Source organism: Drosophila innubila, assembly GCF_004354385.1.
Source record: "Drosophila innubila isolate TH190305 chromosome 3L unlocalized genomic scaffold, UK_Dinn_1.0 0_D_3L, whole genome shotgun sequence".
NCBI lineage: Eukaryota > Metazoa > Arthropoda > Insecta > Diptera > Drosophilidae > Drosophila > Drosophila innubila.
In genome coordinates this window covers 15,464,715-15,481,922 of record NW_022995376.1, presented here as the reverse complement: position 1 = coordinate 15,481,922, position 17,208 = coordinate 15,464,715, and the positions used below count along the sequence as shown (strand labels likewise).

At 40.9% G+C, this 17,208-nt stretch overlaps 2 protein-coding genes across 2 annotated transcripts; one reads left to right on the top strand and one right to left on the bottom strand.

Moving 5' to 3' along the window:
• The first annotated feature begins 1,117 nt into the window (after positions 1 to 1,117).
• On the top strand, positions 1,118 to 16,848 carry LOC117787813 (phosphatidylinositol 4-phosphate 3-kinase C2 domain-containing subunit beta). Its single transcript, XM_034626431.1, has 16 exons — positions 1,118 to 1,165; positions 1,240 to 2,330; positions 2,394 to 2,446; positions 4,844 to 5,587; positions 5,650 to 5,738; positions 5,806 to 6,451; positions 6,514 to 7,084; positions 7,149 to 7,788; positions 7,852 to 8,097; positions 8,156 to 8,592; positions 8,867 to 9,259; positions 9,323 to 9,523; positions 15,094 to 15,290; positions 15,351 to 15,442; positions 15,508 to 15,657; positions 15,720 to 16,848. Exons 2-16 carry the CDS (start codon positions 1,270 to 1,272, stop codon positions 15,897 to 15,899), a joined length of 5,700 nt encoding a protein of 1,899 aa, XP_034482322.1. The 5' UTR covers positions 1,118 to 1,165; positions 1,240 to 1,269; the 3' UTR covers positions 15,900 to 16,848.
• LOC117787814 lies at positions 10,336 to 14,103 on the bottom strand. The gene is made up of 4 exons (XM_034626433.1): positions 13,835 to 14,103; positions 13,575 to 13,765; positions 12,649 to 12,736; positions 10,336 to 12,406 (listed from the first exon to the last, which is right to left on the bottom strand). Exons 1-4 carry the CDS (start codon positions 13,860 to 13,862, stop codon positions 10,539 to 10,541), a joined length of 2,175 nt encoding a protein of 724 aa, XP_034482324.1. The 5' UTR covers positions 13,863 to 14,103; the 3' UTR covers positions 10,336 to 10,538.
• Positions 16,849 to 17,208: the final 360 nt, after the last annotated feature.

The window sequence follows — 17,208 nt, the reverse complement described above, 5'->3', positions numbered from 1 at the left end:
TGCCTTATCGTATATTTCAATGTAGTATAAACTTAACATTACACATGCACATACAAACATAAATATGTATATACTGACATGCTTTTGTGCAATTATTTGGATTACCAGGGCATACATATATTATATTATATATCCGCAATTGTAGATTAATTAAACAGTTCCAATTAAAGGGCTTGGCAGATTTAAATAGAATTATTTTGTAAAACAAACCGATGGTATTTTAACTTTTATAATAATAATAATTATTAGTAATATTATCAGTGTTTCAGTTTCATTTCTTATCGCAGGTTTAACTAAAGCGTCTGTTTTAATTATATTACGTGAAACAGTTGCTTGTTTTAACAACTGAATTTCTTATCCAAAATTATTTATAGTAAACTAAATGTGTAATTAATTAGGTGTGTAAGTTACTAGATCATTTTCTTAGTGTGTGTTCAAGCGTGGGCCGATTAGCAGGTAATGAAATACAAAAAAGTTCGATGGAGCAGTTCAAATTTAGTTAACTTAAAATTCAAACAATAAACAATATTTAGCTCGTCAAATGCCTCAGATGTCATTTAAAATGTATGATTAAATCAAAAATATATCGTCAGTGTACAAAGTGATAGGAACACCCAAATTATTTATAAGAAAAACATTCACAAACATTCGTAATGACGTTTTTTGACCATAAAAATGGCTTTAAATCTTCATTACATAAAATTTTAAAGTTGTATTCAAAAATTATCAAGAGGCCCTTGAGAACATCTTCAAGTTATGATCTATCAAAGGTATTAGCTATCTGTTAATATAATTTCGCCATGGGAATTCCATTATATTATAGATCTACAGATATAGTATGAATAATAATTTCTATTGTTATAACACCCAAAGTTTCCAGTATTTAGTAGAATAGATAGAAGTTCTATTATTTTGCTTGCCTTTTAACTGCTGTTGAATAATGTCTGGCCTTGGTCTAGTACTCTGATCACCCCAAAAAAGTACATGTATCAAGTTATTGTCTATAACATATTCTTGGAGCCATATACGAAAATGGTTTACAAAGAGTAATCGCTTTTATCGTGGTTTTCTGTTATCGCCCAACCGAATGTGGCAGAGATAAGAGAAGCTATGAAAAATAACACACGGCATTGTTCGGTTGGGGTCGAACAGAAAACAAATACGAGTAATTTTAATTTACAAATAGAAATTCATATAATTTTGGTGTGGCTTTGATTAAACTTGAAATACCTTTTTCAGTTGGTCGTGGACGAAGACTCTGAGTGGATAATGTCAAATCAGGCACAGGTCGACTACGACAGGCAATTCCAGGAGGATTTGGCCAAGGCAACGGCGCTAAGCTTGGAGCAGCAGGCGCTCGATGATTACAGGCGAAACAAGAAATATGGGACGAGCTCCTATCAGGGCGGCACTGCCGATTACTACGCCCAACAGCAGCAACAACATCAACACCACCAACATCAAAGAAGTTTTAATGTGACGCAGCGTCGCCACTCAGAGGTGCATCAGGTGGCTGCCTCTTTGGCTAGCGTGGAACGTTCGCGGACTCCGCCGGCACACACTGGCAATGGAAATGGCAATGGGGACAGTGATCTTATATGCTTTGCCAGTCCCACTGGCAAGCAACCGGCGCAGGAAAGTGGCAGTACCTTTGAGCGGTTGATTGAGGATCTGCAACGTATGCAGACCCATAATCCGCAGTCGGCATTGGTGCCAGTGGGTCCAGTGGCAGCTGCAACGTCAGCTCCCGTCCATTATCCAGCACAACCAACATACGGCAGTGTGGCCGGTGGAGTGGGCATGCAGCTGGTACCGTACCAGGCTACCACGCAGCAGCCTCAGCAACGTCCTCTCAATCCGGAGGAGTTGCAGCGGCTCTACAGCATGCCCAATCAACTAGCACTGCAGCCAGTGGCACCAGTTCAGCCTGCAGGATTTGTGTACTATCCAACGTTCTCAGCTCCAGTTGTTCCCGGCTCAGCTGCCTATATGCCACCTCAGTATCCGTCGCATGGCTTTGGCTATGGCTTCGCTGGCTATGCACCAAATAATGGTGGCACTACGCACGTGGACTTCGCCCGACCTCACAGTACACCTGTGACAGGATCAGCAACAGGATTATCATCATCAACTGCTGTGTCCAACAGAAGCAGCCCATTGAGTCATCAAGCTTCACATTCCGCTGCAGCAACACCTGCTCCAAGTGTTGCTCCCGGCTTCAATGTGCGACGTGCCACGCCCCCCGTTGGCAGTGTCCCCTCTGTTGGAGGCCAGCAGCAGCCGCCTCCACGCACTGGCAACGATTTGATCGATCTAAACCAGGACGATTAGTATGCATTATCTTATTTTTACTTTTACCTTCAGACCATTAATTCACAATTTCTCTATTGCAGTTCCCGTGTGAGTGTCTTGGAGGCATTTGATCCCCTGCTCAACGAGAACTCTGGTAAGCTATGGGTCATTATCTATTCTAATAAACTTGTTCAATGCAAATTGTTCTTTATAAAGCGGTTAGAGAGCTTGTTCCGTCACCCCATGGATAGTACTGATGATATTGTATTAAAATTCCAAGTATTGTATAGGTGCAAATGATGACAGAACAATAAAATTGATTAGTATATTCTCTAAAACAGCATCTATAGACAAGCTATCTGTAGGAAAATTTATTTTTAATACGATTAGTGCATTACTTAAGATTTTTTTGCATTCTTTAATTTATTTTCTTCTTTCGCTTTAGTTTCGTGGCGTTGTATACCCTGTAAAATATGAATTGATACATTTTGAATGTATTTTTGAACTGAAAAAATGGGAATTCAATGTTATTCCGATTGACTTCTTAATATTTACCATTATTATTAGTCCTAATTTGTTGTTATTTCTTGTAATATTAGTATCCTTTTTTAATTATTAAACAAATATAGGTTAAGGCATAGTAGGATCTCTTGTTCTACAGTAAGCATTAAAAATTACAATTTATTTCGCTTTTTAATCAGGGTAATTAAGTTTCGGTTTGCCTATGTTACTCTCAAAATTTTCCACCACAAATAAATCAAATTAACAGCTGTTACTGTTCGAAACTGCTGTTGTTGTTGTTGTTTACATATAATATAGATTGGGTTGACAACAAAAAAGAAAATATAAAAAAAACATGTTAAACTATTACTTTCTGTTTCTCTATCTTGCAGTGTCACAAAAGTAATACATTTTAATGAATACTTCTACTACTACTATCCATACTAAAGTACTACTACCAAAACTGCAACCACTTAACACACCACCCACAACAACAACAACAACCACCAACAACAAAACAAAAATAACGAATAAGAAATGTCAGTTGACGGATAAAAATACGTCACCAGCTAACGGCAAAATGGGCTCAGGGTTTTTGGTGTGGATACAAATGCAAAAACAAAGATACATGCCATGCATATGTTAATAGAACCACCCACTTGCACCACTCACAACACACACACACACAACACACACATCGACACATATAAATATTTACGAAATATTCATATCCGTGCCTTCCACGACTGCAGCTGAGCAAAATATATATATACATATATATACAGAGTTCAAATAATTAAAGAGTTTTGATCAACTGATGGCCTACAGATGACCACAAAAATTTAACTACATTAGTTTTGTTTTATTTAAATTTCATAACGAATTTGACATCTTTGTCCAATTTCATTTGGTTTTTACAATTGCTAAATCAAATTGAATTTTGTATTATTTTTTGAGAGTATTACAATGAACCAAATTGTGATTTGCCGGTCCATACATAAAAACATACACATTTATATATACATACATAAATAATATTTTTAATATATACATACATATGTTTAATACAAACTTGTATAACGTTGAGACCAATATAATAAATTATGTCTGAGAATGAACAATACCAATTTTATGTTGTTTTATTAAACATTTTTTCATCCACGATGTTGTATACTAAACTCATCATCAGTAGTTCTTGTCCAAGACTTAACATGTTTTAGATAATGAGATTTCTGATCTTAACATTTTGAAATTGTAGAGATATTAACATATGTATGTATATATAGAATTTCTGTTTGCTTTGTCCCTAATATCTATAAATAAATCGGTGTTAGTCGAGCTTTAACAGAATTCTCGCGGAGTTATCGTAATTTCTTCACTGTTCTGTATTCTTATAAATGCAATCTACACTTAGTAAATTATGTTTTCTATATTTTATATTTTAAGCTTTCTATAATAAATTTTTATAAATAGATTGTCTACATATTATGATAAGACAAGTTAGTAGACAGTTTCTACTTTATACAGAAGACATATTGAAATACAGTTAGAAGATATTGATAATAGATCCGATAGGAAAATAAAATAAATAGATTTATGCCATTGGAGTATGAGTTATAACAGATGCTGAGCAGATGCGAAGGAAAGGTCACAAAGACGACGTATACACTCTCTGAGTTATATTTATATATGTATGCATATATAATATAGTGTAGGTGTCGCATCGCGTTGGCGTTCAATTGGCCATTAGGAGGATAGTGACAGAAAGAGAGAGAGAGAGACGTCTTTGCTACAGAATGGATTTGTTAGCATAGATTTGCGATTTGTTCTCAGCATGATTTGTAGTCTTTCTCACACTCTCGCAGTGTTGAATACGTCTGCCTTTGGGGTGACGTCTTTATTTGTGGCTACACGCTTGAATCCCCTCAAACTGCGATCGGCTCGATCGTGCGGCATTTGCATAACTGTTTGATATGTGAATCGTTTCTCGATTGATTCGTTTCTTTGTGTGATTAATTCGCTGATTGAATGATGCACTCGTTACTTGCAGGCAACGACGACGCCTCCGATTGCACCTCGTACTATGCGGAGTACGATCCATTTGATTTTCTGTACAGCGGCGACAATGGCACACAGTATTCGGATCCCATGTACGAGGCGGTCAACAGGTGGGACAAGAATGCCACAAATAGTGGCAGCGGTAGCGTCAGTGTCAGTTCCATTGGCTGGCGAACGGATTATCTAAATCAACCCACGCATTCCCACTCAGCATCGCCCACACCACAAGCAACAGGATCGGGATCGGGTACAAGTGCAGGTGCAATAGGTGGCTCCACTTCTGGCTCTGTGTCACCGCCTCCTCCGCTGCCGCCGCGGAATCAGCAGCTTTATGAAACGGCTGTCAGCAGTGCCTCCACATCAAAGCCACATCAGCAGGCATCTCCCTTCACGGACAGCTACACCAACAGCATACCAGCTCAAGTGGTGCTGGATCGCCGGAAAACCTGTACAAGACTCTACGAGTTGATCAGTGAACAGAGATCGGATGATTGCGAACTCTTGGAGTTTTATCACATGGTACGAGATCTGCGTAGCAGTTATCGTCATGATGATCAAGCCACAAATGTGGGTCACATCATTGCCGCCGAGTTCAATTATCATTATATGATGGACACCAGCATTAAGGTTATTGTACACCCGGCTGTAAATACCCTGCAGTCGCATGCCATATCCAGTTCTTTGGCCGGCGAGCAGTTCAAGGGCTACGGCACACCTGTGACCTTCACCTGCGACAGTAAGTTGACTCAGCAATAACTCGAACTATAGGTGGCATCAATCTCTGATCTTTTCCTGTAGTTGACTCCGTGGTGGCGCAGGTGGTGGCTCAAGCTTTGGCCTCGCTGGAGGGCCAGGTGAAGGGTACCGTCACAGATTTTGCAGTCAAGGTTCGTATTCAGTTTACAATTTCATATTCATTACTATACTTTTTAATATATCAATTCTCTTCGACAGCCCATTGGTTTGCTGGAATGGTTGGCGCCCACATCGAAGCTGAGTCAGTTGGAGTGTGTGCACAACAGTTTTCAGCTGGAGAAGGATGTGCATTTGGGACTATGTGTGAGCAATTCGGCAAATATGCAGTCCATTGCCCGCACAGCACAGGACGATGCCCATGATGGGGATCTGCTGCCGGAGCAGGTGTTGCCCAATGAAGTGGTACCCATTGTCACCTACGACAGCATGATGATACTGATCGAAACGCTTGAAATGGAGATTGATAAACTGGAATCAGCTGTAGATGGCGTTCCAACGGGTCGAAGCAGCGTTGTCAGTTGTTCGGGAGTCGTCCAGGCTGTGAAAGCCATTTGTGCCCTACTCGGCTCGATTGATACACTGGAGATAGCCCGTTGTATTGCCGATCTAAAGCGCGTCTGCGAGGAGGCACAGTCCAAGTATGCGCCTCTAGCCGGTGCTAATAATCCGGAAATCATCAGCGACTATGGTGAATATGCGCAGGTGACGCTGCGACCACGTTCTATGCTAGAGCAGATCAAACTAAAGTGCAATAGACTGCGTGATGCTGTCCAGGAGCTTGTTGAACTCTATGCCAATGTATTTCGCGTTGCCTTCTCGGTGAAGACGCCGGACTATTCCACCAGTAAGTGAATTTGTAATTTGTGTCTATACCGGGCTAATATTCAATGAATCTTTTCTTAACAGCACCCATACCCATCTCCTGTGTCTCCAAGCCTATTGTTGTAAGCATCAACTGTTTGCACAGGCCACAGCCCAACTGGAAGTATGAGGATTATTCTCTCTGCGTGCAGCTCGTCTATGGCACGCGTCTGTTGTCCAAGCCCCATGTGCTGAACTGCTCCAATGACACCAGCGGCGGTCTCTTTCCCCGTTTAAACTTCAGTGCGTGGTTGACCTTCGAGCAGCATCCAATTTGCACGCTGCCTCGGGAAGCACGTCTCACCTTTGTGCTTTATGGTAAGCAGGCGGCCAGCGAGAATGAACAGAATACGGAGCCGAACGGAGAGAGGCGACAGGTGACCACTGAGCTCGGCTGGTGTTCCATCCAACTGTTTGACTTTAAGCGCACCATGATCTGTGGCCCTTATCTGCTATCTGTGTGGCCGCCGACCACAGACAAAATGCTGGGACCGGCGCCAGCTCGTGGCTGTCATCCGCATTCTGATTTTTGTCCGGTGTTGAGCATTGAAGTTCCGCCGTATGGTGGACGCATCGAATTCCCTGAGCATCAGGAGGCACCCAAGCCGGCACCGCAGTAAGATATTTATAACTATTAAGCACCAGTGATGCACTTATTCTTTGATAATTCATTCATGCAGCTATGACTTTGCCTCGCTGGATGCCAATCTGCAGGAGGAGCTGCTGGATACTGCTGAGCTGGGCTACTCAGGTGCCACGGAGCGTCGTGAAGTGTTCTGGGAGAAGCGTCTCTATCTGCAAAACTATCCCAATGCACTGCCCAAGGTTCTGCATGCAGCTCACAGTTGGGATTACGCGAATCTGATTGATTTGCACTCATTATTGCATTCCTGGACACCATTATCGCCTCTGCAGGCGCTGGAACTGCTGCTCCCACGCTATCCGGACGCTAAGGTGCGTGAGAAGGCCGTCGAGTGGATCTCCCATATGCCCAATGATCAGCTAGTTGACTTTCTGCCCCAACTTGTGCAATCACTGAAGCATGACACTTATGAGGCTTCCGCCATGGCGCGATTTCTGTTGTCCAAGTGCCTGGAGTCGCCTCGATTTGCGCACTACATGTATTGGTTGCTGGTCCACAGTCTGCCCGATGATCCACTCAACTCGATTGGAGCCTCGGTGGTGGATCAGGAGTACGATAAGTCTCAGATCACACAGGCACGCTACTATCGCCGCAACAAGATGATGCTGCGTGCTCTAATGGCCATCTGTGGCGAGAAGCTGCTCAAGCGGTTCATGTACCAGCATCGTATGTGTCAGGTGCGTAGTCATGTCCATTAGAAATCCGTTCCCTGTATTAAGTCCTCTCTTTTGGCTGCATAGAATCTGGCAAAGATAGCGGAATCAGTTAAGGAAGCCAAAGAATCGATGCGACAAAAGAGTCTAGTTGCGGGCATGGATCAGGTGCATCAGGATCTGTTAGAGGAGCCCACTTGTCTGCCCCTGGGCCCAGAGCTGGAGGTGGCTGGCGTCAATGTGCGCAACTGCAGCTACTTCAACTCCAACACTTTGCCTCTCAAGATCACCTTCGTGGGACCCGATGCGGAGCCACTTCCAGCGATATTTAAGGTTAGTCCACATAGCATCAATTGCCACTCTAATTATGATCTAATCATATCCTTGATAGTGTGGCGACGATCTGCAGCAGGACATGCTCACCATTCAACTGATACGCATCATGAACAAAATGTGGCTGGCGGAGCGTCTGGATCTCAAAATGGTTACCTTTAATTGTGTGCCCACTGGCTACAAAAGCGGCATGATAGAGCTTGTCTCTGAGGCGGAAACATTAAGAAAAATTCAAGTGGAATGTGGGCTGACTGGTTCATTCAAGGATCGACCCATTGCCGAGTGGTTGGGCAAACAGAATCCCAGTCCATTGGAATATCAAAGTGCTGTTCGAAATTTCACACTCTCTTGCGCTGGCTACAGCGTTGCCACCTATGTTTTGGGCATCTGTGATCGACACAACGATAACATTATGCTCAAGACTTCTGGACATTTGTTTCACATTGATTTTGGTAAATTCCTCGGAGATGCTCAGATGTTTGGCAACTTCAAGAGGTGAGTTCATAGCAAGTGTTCCTGCTGTTTCTTAACATAACTGATACCTGAAAATAGCAAGTGTTAATTAACATTTCAACAGTTGCTTAGGATAACAGCTGTTATTTAACATAGGTTTTCACTTAGCATAGCAGTTGCTCTTAGGTTAGCATAGAAATGTTACTTAAAATAGCGATTACAACTGTTAATTAACATGCTTGATTTTTAACAGCTTCACTTCCATTTTCTTAACATTTATGTTAATCGCTTATTAATTTATCTTTTATTTATACAGAGATCGCACTCCATTTGTGCTCACATCAGATATGGCTTATGTAATAAATGGCGGTGATAAGCCCTCAACCGATTTTCATTATTTTGTTGATCTTTGCTGTCGTGCCTTTAACATTGTGCGCAAGAATGCGGATCTGCTGCTTCATACCCTGGCTCACATGGCCACAGCGGGTATGCCTGGCGTCAACTCCAATGCCGTCACCTATGTGCGTCGTGCTCTCTTGCCCTCGCAGTCGAATCCTGAAGCGGCAGCCACATTCGCCAAGATGATACAATCCTCGCTAAAGAGTTGGTTCACTCAGTTTAATTTCTTTTTGCACAATTTGGCGCAGATGCGCTTTAATAATGACGAAGGAACTGGCGAATTGTTGTCCTTTGTGCCTCGCAAATACACGTGAGTTTCATTCAAATTCTCTAGAAGAATATATCAGAAATGATTGCTTTATTATGTCTACAGTATGCAGCAGGACGGTCGCTTGAAGATCGTTAAAGTGGTTCGATTCCAGAAGCACTACAGCATGGAGAAGTATTACATGTACATATTGCAAGTGACTCGCCACGGACAGCGAGATCCTACACATCTGTTTCGTTCCTATCGCGAATTCACCGAGTTCCACCAGAAGCTGTGCATACACTTTCCTCTGGTCAAGCTGCAAAGGTATGTCAATCCTAGTTTATTATGTTAAATAGGCATATTTTACCAATCAGTACAAGCAGAATGATACATTCAGCAAATAACACCGGAAACTAACCGTTTCATTTTTAGTACCGAATACCGAAACGTTTGTACCGGTACGGTTGTGGTAAAGTTGATAGGTCAAAAAGTTGTCCAACTTCCAACTGTCATAAATTGATCAAAACTGAATAGATATTCAAACGGAATGTCATTTTGATCATGATTTGGCCTCTAAATTCATTCTGTATTCAGTTTCTGTTCATTCAGAAAATTTAATTATTTTCGACCAAGATTCGATTTCGTTGGTAAGGGTCCCCCCTTTGATATTTTGAAAATTCAATTTTTTAAATCTCAAGCTTTCACTTTAAATCAACTCCTTACATCGTAATTACTATAAAACAACTCTTTAAACTTGATTCTGAGACCTTTTAATTTTTTGTAAGAAATCATGTGATATTGAACAAAAATTTGGACTTGTTAAATGGCTAAATCCGCAGTCTGACCAACTTCAAACTGTCATAACTTGAATAAAACTGAACCGATTTTCAAGCAGAATGTCATTTTGATTATGATTTGGCCTCTAAGTACATTCTGCATTCAAATATTTTTAAACTCATTCCAAAAGAATTTTTTTTTGCCCTAGGACTGTCTATTTTGATGGCAACCGAAACCGTAACCTATATTTGTTTCGGTTTGATAACCATTTGGCAACCCATTATCCTAATACACACTGCTTAACATCATTAAAACTTTCTCCTGAGAAAACTTCTATCTTTTTCATGAGATTGACCGCATTTGCTTTCTTTAATACATTTATACATATTTATGATAACTTTATTTAAACATAGTCAACATTATATGGCAATCTTCTACTTTATATTGATATATTTGACTATAGTATATATATTTGGATATATACATATATAGCATATTATGTACAAGTTAAATACTGTCTTTGCTAAGGAAATGAAGAGCAGCATCTTTGCTAATGGGTATCCTAAGCCTCAGCGCCTCTCTCACTGTTACGATCCAGTTGAACAACTGGACGCAGTGACTCTGTCATGGTACGATGCTCTCGTATGGCACGTCCAAATGCTCCGTCATCATCATCGCTTTCTTCTTGCGAGACCTGTGTGCCAAAGAGTCTAGGCACATTGTTCTCCCCATCAGTTGGCAGTGTGACCATGCGCTGTGTGGTTCTTGGAGGCAATTCTGTGTCGGACTCATCGGCGGATTGAAAGTCCACTTCGGACTCATTTGAGCTGGGCACCTCAGCTGACTGATAGTATTGCAGGTTCTCCACATCGAAGCGCACATGACGCTGTCGCTTGGCAGGAAGTGGTTGTGGTTGTGGCTGTGTCTGTGGTGCCGGACCAACTGCTTCCTCTTCACTTGAGCTGGAATTGGGCAGTTCCTCGGGCTCGTAGCATGTCAGAGGCGGTGCATCGCCTCGGGCATTGAGAGTGGTCGGCTTGGAGACACGGGGAGCTGGCTGAGGTGCTCGTCGTGCTGGCACTGGCGATGGAACGATCTCCAGTTCCTCGCAGAGCTCCTCGAAATTGCTCACGTGGGTAGAATTGCCTGTGAGCGTTTCTCCATTTACCTGCAGCTCACCAAAGAGATCTTCTATGCTGCTCACGTACTTTGTATTGTTTGCCCGATCCTGACCCACTACATCCGCATATCTGGGTAGATTTCGTTGAGTTTTTGACTTTTCCTGCTGCATCAGGGACTCGTAGTCGGGTAGGATGGGGGGAGGAGGCAGTCGTGCCTCATATGGAGGCGGCTCCGATTGCGGTACCTCAGATGTCGGCTCCATTAGCTCGAGTTGCTGAAAGAGCGTCTCCTGCTGTACCACGTTTTCCAACTCTAAGTTGGTTTCACTCTCTGCCTCCAAGGGCGACTCCAGCAGAGCGGGATGCACTGACCAATTGGGCTCGGGCAAATCCGTCACATGATCTAGATTCTCAAAGTTCTCCCAATCCTCATCAATGCTCTTGCCAAATCCTGGCGGACTACTTGGCGCTGGCTCAATCGGCTGCAATCCTGAAAAGTCTGGCTGAATGTCCAGAATGTCCGCCTCGTTCATTTCGTAGGAGGATCGCTTTAGCTCAAATTCGGCATCCAGATGATGCGATGTCACTTCCAGATCATCAAACAATTTCGGGGCTATCACCGGCTCCGTTTGCTCAATTGCATCTGGAGTGCCCGCAATGATCTCCACAACGAAAGCCGAATCTGTGTGCTCCAGCGGAAGCAACTGATTATTCAATTCAATGTTGCGGATTGTTTTTGGTTCCAGTTGGGGTTCCTCCTCTATTGTCATCTGGGACTTCAGCTGGAGATCCTGCTGTGAATCCTTTGGTATATGATGCACCATGGCAGCCACTGAAATGGATGCTCCTGCCTGATCATCATCGGGGGTCAGCAGTTCTGGAACATCATCGACCCGCTCATATTTGACATAACGCCCGTTCTCCTTGTGGACTAGCTGCGATTCTCTTGGCACTCCGTGTTCAGCCGGCTTGGCACTGATCAGCTCGTATTTCTCAGCAAAATGATCGAAATTGGGTATATCCAGTTGCTCCACAGCAGACTCGGCAGCTGTCAGTGGTGCTGGAGGTGCTGCTGGTGCATCTGCTGCTCCTGGTGGTGCAGGCGGTTGTCGCGTTGGTGGCGTTGCATAATATTCATAGTTGGCGCTATGCACTTCTCGGCGTCTACGTTGCGCCGCTTGTGGCTCTGGTCCATTTCGATAGGGAACTGTGCCAGACAGTTCCGGTATAGTGGGCACTTCCTTGGGCTCCCGAGGTGCTAAAGAGGCAAGTGTCAAATTTGGTACGCTTCCTGTGAGATATTTACTTGCTGCAAATAAGAATAGTTTTAGTATTGTCTGTTTATATCTTAGAGGAATAAGTTTACTAGGAACGAAATCCTTCTTTTTTCAAATAATCATACTGAAGTTAGATAATATGTAAATGTAAAGTCATATATTTAATAGAAATCAGGTCTTTGTCAAACTATTCATTAAATACTTGCAGTACCATTCACTTTCGAGCAATACTCGTACCACATAAAAATATCGTATAAACGATCGTTTGCTTTACCTGCCGAGTTTGTAGGTCTGATACTTTCGAATTCGTCCGTATTGCGCTGTCGAAATACTCCATGTACAGCGTTGTCGGTGCCGTTAACCTGCAAATTTATTCGGTTAGTTTGTTTTCGAAACTTGTTTCTTTCTTAACGAGCATTCCTCTAGCTAAATTCTACGTCCCCCGCAATTCGCTTTGCTACCATAATTCGCTGTAACGCACGCTAAAACAGCTGTGGCCACAGCTGTTGGGTCAGCAACAACAACAAAAGCAACAATAACAACAACAACAACTATCGTATGCGTCATAACTTAAAAGGCGTTGCACATGACCACAGGCACAAATACACTCAAAGCGATATCTCGATTTAGAGATGGACTTTTGTTCATTTCTACGCAATTAAAACTAGGCAACTACAACTAAGATGAAATGAATATTCTTTAATCAATTCCATTATTGAAAAATTTAAATAATCTAGAGGTTTATAGATTTGTACTTTTTGTTTTTGAATTGATTTAAACTGTAACAAATTATAAGTTATCGCTTTATCCATTGATATGAGTGAATTCAGCTCATAGCTCCAATGCTCGTAATATTTAATTTTAACTCTGCCTGTAAAGTCATTCTATCGATGTCTGTTAGTCATTTAAAGAAACCTTTTAAGCTCTCTATCGATAAACAATGAACGACTTACGAATTTTGCGCTGACATCGCAAGTTGATTGCCAGCAATAGCAATATACTCACTTACACATACACAAACACACCCACAAATACACACATACACCTGCTGTTTGTCTTATCACAAATGAGTCGCATTGTTGTTGTTGTTTTTGTTGTTGTTAGGTATTAAAAGGTATCGCGATACCTCATTGACCTTTATCGAGATTTCCAATTTGTTTTTGTCTGTTTTTGTTTTTGTTATTGTTGCAATTAACGCACCTGCGATTCATAGGCAGCATAACGTGGCGTCTGCTGCGACTGCGATTGTTGTTGCGGCTGCTGCGACGCAGGTGCGCGATCAAAGGTGAGACGTCGCCGGAATCCCCAGAATTTGATGCCGAGCAGCGCCAGGACGAGACTCACGAGTACCATGGCCGTGGCAAGCAGTGGACCAAAGGTCGCCAGTTGACCTGTGTCAGGAATTAATTGTTTAATCATGTTTTGGCGGGTCTCTTTCTCCAGAGAGTGAATTCACTTACCTTGGCCCACAGACGTTAGCTGAGCCATGGCTGTTAAATGATTTTGGCCAGCATTTCGCAGTTGTACACCTGATTTTAATAAAGTTTTTTATTCGTTTTTGTTGTTGGTCTTCAGTTGACTTCTCCACGTCGTCGTTTATCGAACGCCAATGCCGCAGCTCTTGGGCTCTCGACTCTCGGCAGCAGCAGCAGCAGCTCCCGCGTTCTCAGCGTTTTTTTCTGCCGACCGCTTTGCAGCTCGCTCGTTAACTGATTGGAGCGAACGGTCGACGTCAACGCTTATCGAAGCGATATCACGACGCTGCTCCTCATGCTCGACTCGACTCTGCTCTACTCGATTCGGCTCGACTCGACTCGACTCTCGATTCTGGCACGCTCTTCTTTCACCCACTGCCGCTCTTTGTGTTTGCGCGGCCTTCAGCGAGTCAAACTCTGCCGCAACCACTTTTTGTTGTTGTCTTTTTTGCTGATTTATGAGCCATTAGCTGTGTTACCTGTTTCAGTCAGACAGTCCCACTTGGCGGTCAACTGATAAGCAATCGTCTATGCTCATATATCATTTATCTGCTGTCTGTTTTGGCCACTTTTCTTACAACTCATTGTTCATTTCCCCAATCTCAACTATCAAGGTTCTTGATTTTATACTGATTTCACTTTTCATTATGATTCTATCTCGTTTCTTCTTGTTAAATATGATTTTTAAGTTTATTTTAAAACAACGACTTTCTTTTGAATTAAAAAATCTCTTGTTTCTTTAATAAGTTTCGATCTTTGAATTTTACACCAAAGTTTTAAGTTTTAAAGTCAATAAAGCAGTCCAGACTAAATTTAAAGTTATAGTTTACAAAATAGATAGTATATTAATAATACTTTAATGTACGTAAATTAGAATTAATAGAAGAATTTTGTAAATAATCAAATTATAATTGTAAATAGTATTTGTGCTAATATTTATATTTATTTTCTTGCGATAGATAACAAGATACTAAAATATAATAAAATGCGGTTGTATTATCCAATATAATTGGACCACTCCTTTTTAAGTCATATTTATTAATCAGTCTTGTCATATTTTTATTACCTTTGCAAATAGATATCATATCGGTAGGGTTAAAGATCTTAAAGATAGCACATGTGATTAGATATAAGCAAATTTACCAAATATTTACTATTATATTTATAAGAACAATTTACTTTTTTTAAATATACTTACTAGAATAAAAAAGTTTTTAAATATATTCGTTTTATTTCTATATCAGTCTTCCTGCTGGCGTGCATGTGGGTCGTTCCAATATCAAGTCTGTGGCTGAGAAGCGCTTGCCTTTGATACAAGGATTCCTAAAATCCCTCTTTAATGCCGCAGAGGAAATAGCACATTCAGATCTGGTCTACACATTCTTTCATCCTCTTCTGCGTGATCAGCAGGAGGCCAAATTGGAGATGCCAAAGATTAAAGGTAAGTGGTATAGAATTACAGTCAAGAGAAAGGATTGATATATCTTCTACAACTTTGCAGAGGTCAAGCGTCAACCATCGCGAGATAATCCCAATGAAATTGGCCAGATTCGATTATCGCTGCAATATCAACGCGGAGTGCTTACTGTGATGGTGAGTTAATCTATTTTCCCAATTGGTAAACACACTAATGTGAAATCTCTTTTGTCGGGTTGCAGATACACCACGCCAAAGGATTACCTATGCTGCAGGGTGGCCAGGAGCCGAACACATATGTCAAGTGCTACCTGAAACCCGATCCAAGCAAAGCCACCAAACGCAAGACTAAAGTCGTACGCAAAACCTGTGTGCCTAGCTTCATGGAGACGGTAAGATAATGTTAAGTACAGGATTGACTATCTGTTAACTATACATTTATTTATATTTATAGTTGGAGTACCGCATGCCGCTGGATGTGGTGCAACAGCGCAGGTTGCAGGTGACGGTCTGGTCACACGATACGTTGCAGGAGAACGAGCTTCTTGGCGGCTTTGAATTGGATCTCTCCAAGCATGATTTGCGCCAAGAATTAGTCGATTGGCATCGTTTGGTTTCCGTGCCTAGGAATTGAATGAATGTTGCAACCTCCGTTTAACTGACAATCTGGCTAACACACACACACACACACACACTCACATACGCATACTGTGCCTGTCTTTTCAACGCAATAATACTTACATACTCAAAGTGATTGTACATTCCATATATCATATGCAATTTAAATTATATATAATTTACTTATACATATACTTACTTATATTTAGAATTAAACTGACATCCGATAGAACTGTACCTATCAATTGTACATAATATATACAGACTCTTACACACACACACACATACACAAACACTCATTTCCAATTGCGTTTAGCTATTGCACAATATAACTGAAAGATCAGCTGAAATTTTTGTATAATGTACATAAATCAACCAAATATAAGTGATACATGCTGATCAAAAGTATATATACATATATCTCTATATATACAAAAGGAAATCTAATTATTCAGGTCATTCCTTAGGATGCCGTAGTGTGCACATTTCGTATATACCTTATTCTAGTTAAATATTCATCCAAAATCGTTCATTGTCCTGGGCTTGGTGCGAATTTATTACAGTATTAAAAGTGGGTCGGATTTTCGTATACTATATATTATTGATTTTAATTAGTTAGTTAGGATCGGGCAATTACCAACTTTTGGATCTAAATATATATATTATTTTAGATCAAAACGCACAAGTTCAATTTACTTAGGAATTATATACGATTCTTCTTTGTCCTCAGTCAAAGGGATAAAGATCTGTGGAGCCAATCCTAACATCGCTTACTGCCAAAGCAACTTCTGTCCGGCAATTTGCTCGAACGATTCTTAAATAAATGCGTTCCAAAGAATATTAAATATTATATATGTATGATTATCTGATCAATAGTGTATTCACTGGGTCGCACCTAATGCTGTTAAAAATATAACTATACAGTTTTTATTTTTATATACAATCTGACTTTTTGTCGTACACACTCAGCAAAATAATTAAAATAATTAATAAAAAAAATGTTATGAATAAAAAAAAACACAAAAACACTCTTTTTATAGTATATTTTTCTGAGCAAAAAATTTATTAAATAAATGTAATATGCTAACAGCAAACTAATTCTTATGCAATAAAAAAAATATATGTTAAATTAAAACTTAGCTAACTTTATAGAAACTTAAAAAGCTCTGTAATAAATGGAAATATAATTATAACAAGCTGTATTAATGCTAACAAAAATAAACGTAACTAAGCAAGTGTCTTAAAATGCTGTGGATACTTTTTTTTTTTAGAGGGAATTGTGGGTACTCTTAGTTTTGGTACGATCAGTTCATATAAGAAAGGAT